The sequence below is a fragment of the Camelina sativa genome, chromosome 14 (genome assembly GCF_030686135.1).
Source record: "Camelina sativa cultivar CO46 ecotype springtype chromosome 14, ASM3068613v1".
NCBI lineage: Eukaryota > Viridiplantae > Streptophyta > Magnoliopsida > Brassicales > Brassicaceae > Camelina > Camelina sativa.
In genome coordinates, this window is record NC_141893.1 from 27584798 (window position 1) to 27596027 (window position 11230).

Genomic DNA, 11230 nt, shown 5'->3' on the forward strand with positions numbered 1-11230 from the left:
AATGTGTTTAAGAAAATTTAAAGTCTAGTGAAAGAATGGGAAGAATAAGGTTGTTTAAAGATGGTTCTAGTTAAAGAAAAGAAAGAAAGAAAAGAGAAGTCTAGCAAAATGCTTATATATCTTAAGAATAAGAAGCAAAGAGAACCATAGCAAATAAGTAAGAATCCCCCATTCCACTAGAATGATCAAATAAGAAACCTCTCCTAAGACTTTAAAACCAAAAGAGAAAAGGGTGAAAAAGAAGAAAAGAAGTTAAAGGGTAGCACTAGGACCAATTGGGTTTAGATTGATAGGATAAACACTTTGGGTACCTTTGGGTAGACAAGGTTTTGTTCTTGTATGTGTCTAAGTGTTCTTACCTTTAGCATTCTTCTAAAGCTCAATCCATTTTTTTTATGAGAGAACCTTGATATTGATAAGCCCTACTCTAAAAAGAGACCATCATTGTCTCTAAACCTTTTACTGCCAAGCCAAATGAGTTTAAGCATTGCATAGAATTGATTCATGTTCTTGATTAATGAATGTTAAAGGAAATGGTTGATTTGAATGCATGTGGATGTCTAAGGCTCAAATCAGTGAAGGTTGTGATATGCTTGTCTAAAGTCTTTAAGTATAGCTCATTCAACTTGCATCATAGTACTAGTAACTTGGACATTGATTCTAGATGGTCTATTTGCAAGCTTTAGGAGCTGATATCCCACTTTCAAACCTCATCTACCTTCTTATGTCTTGTTTATTTGCTTGAGGGCAAGCAAAGACTAAGTTTGGGGGTGTTGATGTTCATATATTTTACCATGTTTTCCCTTAGTTTATTCACATCTTTTGCATCTTTTGCTAGCCATTTTCATCATTATTGTGTAGCTTTAGGACTAATCATGCATTAGAGTTTAGTTGCATTGCATTTGCATCTTTTCATGCATAAACAGGTGATTTTGGAGCTTAAGGAGCACAGAAACAATCCTGAGGAGAAGTGAAGCAATCTTGAAGGGAAAGCAAGAGAGTTAAGGCTGAAGAACCAAGGTCCAGAGTCCAACTCGACCAAGCACTCGACCGAGTGGGTAGATGGACTCAACCGAGTGGAGTGTGCACGAGAGAAGCCAGCTCGACCATGGACTCGACCGAGCACTGGTCGAGTTGACCGAGCCGTTGACTACTTTGACTTTTTCTATTTTTAGGGCTTCCACCTCCTCACCTATATAAGGCCTTGTACCTGCAGCCACCAAAGAGTCCAACTTTTTAGATATTCCCTAAACCTAGTTTTTACCTTTTTTAGTTTTATTCCTTTTGCATTTTTATTTTTAAGATCTTGTACTTCCTTATGAAAGAAGACTAGATTCTTATATTTTGTTGGTTCTATAACTTTCAAGATATTGAGAATTTGAGTTTCATCCTTTCATCAATATTGAAGATCTTTGTTTAATCTTTCTAATAATGCAAGTTTCAATATTTTCTGGGTTTTTGACTTTGATCACCATGTATTGTTGTGAGTAGTTTCCTTAGGATCTTGAGGATGGGTTAGGATGGATTGATCTTGTGGTTTGTGTGACTTGGTCAAGCTTGATTGTTGTAGATCTCTTCTAGGGTAGATGATCTTAATGCTGATTCTATATCTGAGAGGGTAGAGTCTGATTTCAAGCTTCTTAGCATCACACCAATGTTTAGGAAGCATAGATAAGGCTAGATCTAAAGCTTACCATTAGGCTTGCTAAGAGATTAGAGGTCTTGTTTGGTTTGAGATGTATTGCTTAATGCCTGCTTGTGTAGATTCTTTACTGTGTGAGAACAAGTCTAGAATTGCATAGGTTTGATTGTTTCTTGACCATGAGAGTGGGAGAAACTTGTCTTAGATTAATATGTCTAGAGGTTAGCTCAAAGTTTGCTTGAGATTTGTTGACCAAGTTAGATAACCACAATGATTAGTCCATCCCATGAATCCATCCTCAGGACCTTCTTTGTTTATTGAAATCTTAGTCTTAATCCCGTTGCTTGCTTGTTGTTTGATTGGATTTAGAATTACTCTGTTTTTATTGCATTGCTCTGTTTCTGCGTCTAGTCTAGCTCGACCACCCACTCGACCTACACTCGGTCGAGTGCTGCTCGAGTTCATCCCCAGAACTCTGTGTCTATGATTTGTGTTTGTCTTGTTTCATTCCTGTTTCATTCCAGTTGCATACATTTAGTTTTCAGTTCATTAATTATCTTGCATTAGTTCATTAGTAGTAGTCTCTGTTTCTGTTCTTGCTTAATCACTGTTTCAATCATTCAGTTTCATTTGCATCTAGTTGTTAGTTCTTGTAGTTTATTTTCTGCATTTTACATTTTCTTCCTAGGATTGTTAGTGACAAACAATCTTTACATTTGTCTTAACTTAGATTCATATGCATATCTTAATTGTTCACAAACACTCATTTAGGATTGATACCTCTTGTACTGCAATAGCATAAGGGGAATTGAAACACCCATCCATCATTCCATTCATATCTCACCATTGCATACATCATCATTCACACCACAAAATAAACTTGTTTCAGACACCCGCACATGGAGCCCTAACATCACCGGCTACTGGAGCATCAACACCGCCTCCTCCGGCCACACTCACGGAATCCCCCTCGACACCCTGCGAATCGCCAATACCCTCTGCTGTCACACTCTAGTCCTCGGTCTCACTAACCACTGGGACTCTGCCCCCACCACGACCACGTCCGCGTCCACGACCACGTCCACATCCACGACCACGTATGCGTCCATGACCACGACCAGCAACAGCACCACCTCTAGCCATCTGCACTACCAAGAATAGAAGACTAAGCAAACAATTTATTCTATAACACAGAAACATAAACTCACCGTGGAATCACACAGTAGGCTCGAAGAGGATGTTCTAGGAATCCATGCCACACACAGTTGACTAACTCACATAATCAATCAAATCATGAAACTCGCAAACATCTACAGCACACAGCCTAGTGAACCCAAACCTAGAACCGCAAGGGCTCTGAAGCCAAACTGAAACGACCCGACTCGTTTTGTTTTTTTAATAATAATAAATAATAAATAATAATAATAATAAATAACTACAACTAGTGGTCCCATACCCACTAGCCACATAGCCACAACCACAACCAACAGCGGAAATAACAATACCAATAAATATCCAATAATAAAATAACCAATATTAATTCATAACATCAATCCAATAATCAAACATCATGAATAGTGAAACCGGCAACCTAAACAATGTTTTCTAAAGACCCAACTCTATCAACCTAGCAACGCTAGACAACATACAATCGATTCCCTAGAACATCCCCTTCTTCATCGCCTTGATTCCACGATCACACTTTGCCTTTACCTGCACCACAAACACATATTGAGATGCATGAGTATTTGATAAACACTCAGTGAGGCAATACTCCCATCTACTGGGCTATACACACAAGCAACAATGATTCCAATGTTCCAAACAAACAACAAACAAAACATACAAACCAGGAAATCATACATCGTCTCGCTGGAAGGGAGGTGTCCACTGACACCAGCCAAGTGTCGACCGACACTGGCCTTGGTGTCGACCGACACTACCCCACAGTGTCGATCGATGCCCAATTTGCTGGTGTCGACCGACACCAAGTGGTGTCGATCGACACTCCCTCTGCAACCACGATCCGCTCGAAGCCGAGAGTCGAATCTCGCTTCCCAACCTCTTCCAAACATCCAATACTCAAAACCCAAGCCAAATACGTCTTTAGGAACCTGTAGCAACCAATCCCCAACAAGAAAACACACAAAACAACAACACACAAGCAAGAACAAGGAAATCAAAGGCTTAGATTAGACATGGTCATGCACTCACCTCTTTGCAGGAAGATTCAGACCAACAAAAACGAATCCAACCTTCCTAGCAAGCTTCTAACTCCTTCGCACCCTTGGATCTCTGAAGAAACAGCAAGGAATCTCACAAATCTCTCTCAAAAGCTCAAGAGCAAAGTTTTCTCCCTCTGAATCTCAAAAATGAAAAACGGCGACAAAGACAAACCCGAAAACCCTTCTTTTCGTCGACAAACACTTAAGTAACCCAGTTCAATGGTTTCCCAAAACCAAACCAAACCAAATCGACGATTACATCATTCTGGTCGAACCAGAAAACCTTGGTGTCGACCGACACTATCATGGGTGTCGATCGACACCCACCCCCAAAACGCAGAGTTTTGGTTTGCGGGCGTTACATCGCCGGCAGACTTTGGGTTCAGCGACAAGAGACACTACAAGAAAACAGTCGATTAGCGACTACAAGTAGCGACTATATTTGTAGTCGCCAAAAATAAGGACCAAATAGTGACCACTTTGCGACTACGTTGTGACTACAGTAATTTAGTCGCTACTGAGTCACTACCTTACCGACCACAGTTGATAGTCGTACTATAGTCGTCAAATTAGCGACTATTGTGCGACTCATTCGGCGAGTCATAAGATAGTCGTAAAATGGTCTTCCATTAGAGACTACGGAACCGACCATAGCTGATAGTCGTATATTTTGCGACTGCTCTGCGACTCTTGCGGCGAGTCATTAAATAGTCATCCCGAGTCGCCAAATAGTCGTGAAAGACAGTTATAAAAAAACGTGTTTTTCATGTGGGGGTTGGTGTACCAACTTTTATTAAGTAGTCGCCTATTAGTAACCTAGGTTTAGTCTATAAAAACGAATTGCACCCATTTGTTTTCTTCATTCCAACACAAGTGTCTTTCCTTCCCAAAAAAAAAAAATTCTAGATCAAAAAAAAAAGTTTGGCTTTATAAAAACTTTTATTTTCTCCCAAACAATATATATATATATATATAGTTGTCAAAAAAAATACAATATATATATATATATAATGGCGGGATATTACAATTATGGTGGTAATGGCGGTAATTATCGGGAGTGGATGTACAAGAGGTTCGATGAAGTGACGGGAAATTTTTCATCTGAATTCGAAGTGGGGGTGGACCAATTCTTATCGTTTGCAAGTAGCCAAGATACAGTTCAGAATAATGGCGGTACGTTTCTCTGTCCATGTAGTGTTTGCAAGAACAATAGATGTCTCTCGGGTAGAAGAGTGATGAGTCATCTGTTTAGTAATGGATTTATGCCAGATTATTATGTTTGGTATAACCACGGAGAAGAAATCAATTTGGATATAGGAAGTAGTTACAATGATAGAACGTATGATGGGAGTCATGAAGAAATGGGTAATGTAGTAGAAGATCCATATGTGGATATGGTGAATGATGCATTTCGTTATAATGTGGGTTTAGATGATAATTATTATCAAAATGATAGTTATGAGAATGTGGAAGAACCGGTACGAAACCATTCGCCGAAATTTTACGACTTGTTAGATAGTGCAAAAACTCCTTTATATGATGGTTGTCGTGAAGGTCACTCGCAATTGTCATTAGCTGCTCGAGTCATGCAAAATAAGACGGAGTATAATATGAGGGAAAAGTTAGTGGATTCGGTTTGCGGAATTTTGACGGATTATTAACCAGAAGGCAACCAGTCTACCGGTTCACATTACGAGACAGAGAAATTGATGCGTAATTTAGGCCTTCCATATTATACAATTGATGTTTGTATTAACAATTGTATGATTTTCTGGAAAGAAGACAAAAAGGAAAAGACATGTCTATTTTGTGGTTCACCAAGATGGAAGCCTAAGGAGGACAGACGGAGAACAAGAGTACCATATAGTCGTATGTGGTATCTACCTATTGCTGATAGGTTGAAAAGAATGTATTAGAGACAAAATACTGCAGCGGCAATGAGATGGCATGCGGAGCACCAATCAAAAGAGGGAGAAATGAATCATCCTTCTGATGCGGCGGAGTGGAGATATTTCCAAGAGCTTAACCCTCGGTTTGCGGAAGAACCCCGTAACGTCTATCTTGGATTATGTACTGATGGGTTCAATCCATTTGGCATGTCTCGTAATCTTTCGCTGTGGCCTGTGATCTTGACTCCATATAATTTACCCCTGGTATGTGCATGAATACAGAGTACTTGTTTCTTACAATTCTGAATTCTGGGCCAAATCATTCGCGAGCTAGTCTCGACATCTTCCTACAACCTCTTATTGAGGAGTTAAAAGAGTTGTGGTCTACTGGAGTCGATGCATACGATGTGTCTTTGAATCAAAACTTTAATCTAAAAGCTGTGCTGATGTGGACGATAAGCGACTTTCCGACGTATAGCATGTTATCGGGATGGACCACCCACGGTAAATTGTCTTTTCCAATTTGCATGGAAAGTACAAAGTCATTTTATCTACCGAAAGGAAGGAAGACATGTTGGTTTGACTGTCACCGAAGATTCCTTCCTCATGGTCATCCATTAAAGAAGAACAAAAAAGATTTCCTGAAGGGAAGAGACGCTTCTAACGACTATCCACCGCAGTCTTTAACTGGTGAGCAAGTTTATTACGAGCATTTGAAATGCGTAAATCTACCAAAAACCAGGGACGTCGGTGGTAACGATCATGAAAAGAAGATGGCAGGCTATGGAAAGGAACATAATTGGCACAAAGAAAGCATATTATGGTCGCTACCTTACTGGAAAGATCTCAGTCTCCGACATAATATTGATGTGATGCATATTGAGAAGAATTTTGTGGACAACATCTTGTATACTATTATGAGTGTGCAGGGTAAATCTAAAGACAACATTATGTCAAGATTGGACATAGAACAACTTTGTTCTCGACCACAGTTACATATTGATAGGAAGGGTAAAGCTCCATTCCCAGCTTATACATTGACAAAGGAAGCCAAAACAAGTTTATTGGAATATGTCAAGCGTGCGGTGAAGTTTCCAGATGGGTATTTGTAAGACTTGGCTAGTTGTGTTGATCTGGTCAATGGCAAGTTTTCAGGAATGAAGAGTCATGATTGCCATGTTTTTATGGAGCGACTACTTCCATTTATCTTCACAGAACTCCTAGACCGGAACGTTCACCTAGCATTATCAGGGACTACGCTATGTCTAACTCTATACAACGAGTATATATGAATATATTAATTTTGTGAGACATGCAATTTGAGTATATATTTTATAGGGATTGGAGCATTTTTCAGGGACTTATGCTCGAGAACTTTGCAAAAAAGTCGTGTTCAGAATCTAAAGCAGAACATTGTTTTGATTTTATGCAACTTAGAAAAGATCTTTCCACCATCATTCTTTGATGTGACGGAGCACTTGCCTATACATCTTCCTTATGAAGCAGAATTGGGAAGCCCTGTACAGTATAGGTGGATGTATCCTTTTGAAAGGTTTTTCAAAAAGTTGAAAGGAAAAGCAAAGAACAAAAGATTTGCGGCAGGATCAATTGTTGAATCATATATCCATGACGAGATTGCTTATTTCTAAGAGTACTACTTTGCCGATCATATACAAACAAAGTCACAGTAATTAAATGCATATATAACTTAGATATTTGAAGATACTATATATTATCACTAATTTGAATTAACTCATTTGATCAGGTTAACAAGATTCAACAAAGGTGAAGTCCCTGTTTTTCATGTCCCTGGAGTACCTAATATATTTACTCACGTCGGTCGTCCAAGTGGGGAAATGCATGAAGTATGGCTTTCAGAGAGAGACTATCAATGTGCCCATGCATATGTTTTACGAAATTGTGACTATTTTCAACCAATTGAGAGGTATATAAAAAAGACTCTCAACTTACATTTTCATTTAGAAAATCCACAATTATTTCTCACATAATATATGTGTTGCTTTGTTAGTATGTTCGAAGATTCTCTTTCTACAAAATATCAGGGATTGACAGAAAAAGAACTCTCTACGAAACAAGCTGAAGAATATCATGTGTGGGTGAAAGATTTTGTATGTCTACACAACTTTTTGATCTTATTAATGCATTTATTTATACTTAATATATAAATATATTGATATATTGCCATGTTTTTATGTAAATGCAGGTTATATACTGGAACGCCACAAATCCATTCCCTACTTGGGTTCAAGAGATAGTGCATGGACCTTTGCACAAGGTCAAAACTTGGCCAATGTACTATACAAGAGGCTATGTGTTTCATATGCAGACTCACGGTGCTGGACGGAAGACATGTAACTATGGTGTATGTGCTACTGGTGAAAATTACACTGATGCATCTGATGGCGCGGATTTCTACGGGAACATAATCGATATCATAGAACTTGAATATGAAGGGATGGTCAATTTGAAGATCAGACTTTTTAAGTGTAAGTGGTATGATCCTGTTCTCGGAAGAGGCACTTGGAAGAGCAATAGTGGTGTTGTAGACGTGAACGCATCGAGGAAATACAACAATATGAACCATTTATTCTAGGTACGTAAAGACTCCATATAATTTAGATATTTACACATAAATGTAACTATCCATACTAATTAATGATTTTGCAAACAGCATCTCAAGCGGATCAAGTTTGCTATATTCCGTATCCATACATAAAGAAACCAAAGCGGGAGTGGCTCAGTGTTCTAAAAGTAAATCCTAGAGGAAACATTTCAGGAGAATACGAAAACAACGAACTGGTTCTGTTGCAAACCGAAACTGATGATGTTGTATTGATGACTACAATTGAAGATCTCATAGTCGACAATTTGGTAGAAAAAGCTAATCCAGTAAACCTTGATTACGAAGTCGGAGATGCGGATCCAGAAGATGAATTCCTGTGTAATTTATCTTCTTCTGATGATGAAGAAGAAGAAGACGAAGATACATATGCTTAATATGTTTAATATATTATATATATCATTATTTGTCAAAAATAAAAAATTTTGATTGATTTTTTTATATTGCACCTATAAACATTGCTTTTTAAGACATATTATAAACTAACTTATAAGTTTGAATTTTTGATCCATAAGATAAGCCCGGAAAAGCCCGAAAGGTCGTGTAGCCCTGTTAGAGGCAGGTCAGGCTTTGAAATATAGGCTTGAAAATATTTTGGACCTGGCCGAGAAGGGCTCAAATATATGCGGGTTTTGCGGATTTCGGGCCGGACTGGGCCGAGCCAGCCCGATTGACACCTCTATGTGCCACATCACGTTGTCTTTCACTTCATAGACCTTTCCCAACATAATAAAAAAACATGATGATTCTAATCCTTTGTTCTTCTCCTTCACACTATAAGATTGCTCTTGAATTCAGAGAAGAAACAAAAGAATCATCACAAAGTTTTGCCTTCAATGAAACAAACATAAAGAGAAGAAAACTCACGACTCGTGCGGCACGAGACATGGAAGAAGCAGAGGTCATTGTTAAAGAGGTAAAGCAATCTTACCAAATTCACCTTTGATTAATTCGGACAAGAATTTCATCAAAATCTACAGATTCTGAAATCAAATTCTCCGGTTATCGAGAATTCTTTGGAAGAAGAGGCGAGGTTAAAAATTAGGATAGGAAAGAAATTTGAAAAGATAAAATAGAGAGAGAGAGAGAGAAGGAGAAAAGAGAGAGAGATAAACGCATAGTAATATGAAGAAGATGGAAGAAGAGAAGAGAGACATAGAGATATCAATTCCTCATGTAAGCCCCTCCCTAACCACAAAATTGATGTCTGATATACAAAAGATTAAAAAATTCACAAAAGAGCAACTTGGGCATGATAAAGTTCATTAATTTCTCTTAGAATCGTAGGTCCAATCGAGGTAAAGTTGTCGTTTTTATTCAAGCTTTTAGGGTTGACTCAAGAAGAAATATTAGTGTTTGTGTAAATTGACTCACCTCTTCTTTGTTGACTTAGGGTATCTCCAGTGGGAGATGCTCATTAAAAGAGTTCTTTAAAAATATATATATATAATAATGAGAGAGAGAAAATAGAGGAGAGAATCGATTCTGAAGTTACTTAGGGAAGAACCGTTACTCATACCAAATAGACAAGTGTCATGTTTTTAGTGGATACTACTAATAAAAGATAATATATATATATATATAATTAAAATAAAATTTTTTTTAAAAAAAGAAACCTTGAAACGGTGCTCGGTTGTACTTGCTCTTAGGTCTTAAATGAAGATGATATTGAGCATATTGCTGCTTTGGATTAGAACATTCTTTTTTCAAGGTTTAGTATAATACATATTACTTACTATTACTTCTAGAACTCTCTATGTGAAAATTATCATTTTTTATTTTCTTTTCGATTTTAGTAAATTTCAAAAGTTTCATCTTTGGTTTATGTCAGATTTATGAGACAAAAGATTGAAGTGGTTAAACCTAAAGTACTCTAAGAGATCCATCAAGAACATTTTAAATGTAGACATCATAGAGTAATATGCCTTACTATTCTAGAGAGTTTGTGAGTGAGAAACAAATCAAGAACTAATGGTTTATAATTCATAAACTTATTTGGTAATAATATTTAAAATCTATTCAAAAACTAAATTTATGAAATAAAATAAACTCAAGTATCATATGATAATGTAAATAATAATAATAATAAAATACTATTGAAATTATCAAAAACTTATGAATTGATTCCAAATAGCATATATTAAATTATGAATCGAAAAAAAACAAAACAGAAAAATATGACAAAAAATAATATAAAAAATCAATCCCGCGGTGTAGCGTGGGTACCAACCTAGTTTATATAAAATTATTTAAAATCCTTGTTATTCAATTAATGATTTATAAAACTCACGTAAAATCTTATGTTATTCAACTTTTTTTTGGAATGCTACTTTGAATGATTTTAGGAGATTTTTTTTTTTTTTTAGTTGAAAAATATGAGTAATCAAATCATAGGGTATTTGGTAGAATTTTGTAGAATTTTCAGATGAAAAATATCTATAGGATAGAATAGAAGTGCATAGACATACGATATACCTCAATCAACATAACTTTCGGGGAAATCAAAATTGGGAGAGAAGGATGATTGCAGAGAGAACAAAATTGGGAGCTGGTAATGGTTTTTTCATTTTTCACTTGCTTGTTCTTCTTCTTCATCGTTTCTCTCTCTCTCCCAATCACTCACGCTTGAAAAACAAGCAAAGAAAGAAAAATTTGGCTAATGCCCTTAAGGTCGTCTCGGGACAACCGATGAAACCTCACCGGTTGATGTCACGACGATACTCACTTTCAGTAAAGGATCCATGTTTAATTCTCCCAGCAAACCTCTGAAAAAGTTGATGACCATGAGCGCTTCTTTCGGAGCTATTAGAAAGAGAAAGGAAACATCTTGATG

General features: G+C 37.2%; 1 protein-coding gene across 1 annotated transcript; it reads left to right on the forward strand.

Moving 5' to 3' along the window:
- Positions 1 to 4877: 4877 nt before the first annotated feature.
- LOC147928704 (uncharacterized) lies at positions 4878 to 8774 on the forward strand. The gene is made up of 10 exons (XM_087486239.1): positions 4878 to 5206; positions 5324 to 5501; positions 5784 to 6020; positions 6404 to 6858; positions 6972 to 7038; positions 7154 to 7281; positions 7522 to 7701; positions 7786 to 7885; positions 7981 to 8263; positions 8449 to 8774. Exons 1-10 carry the CDS (start codon positions 4878 to 4880, stop codon positions 8772 to 8774), a joined length of 2283 nt encoding a protein of 760 aa, XP_087342365.1.
- The last annotated feature ends 2456 nt before the right edge of the window (positions 8775 to 11230 follow it).

What these genes read in the sequence shown, in the direction of transcription:
- LOC147928704 (XM_087486239.1), top strand. Translation starts at nt 4,878, where the DNA reads ATGGCGGGATATTACAATTATGGTGGTAATGGCGGTAATTATCGGGAG. An exon ending in GCGGTGAAGTTTCCAGATGG is followed by an intron (nt 6,859 to 6,971) that starts GTATTTGTAAGA and finishes TTATCTTCACAG; the next exon opens with AACTCCTAGACCGGAACGTT. An exon ending in TGTCTAACTCTATACAACGA is followed by an intron (nt 7,039 to 7,153) that starts GTATATATGAAT and finishes AGTCGTGTTCAG; the next exon opens with AATCTAAAGCAGAACATTGT.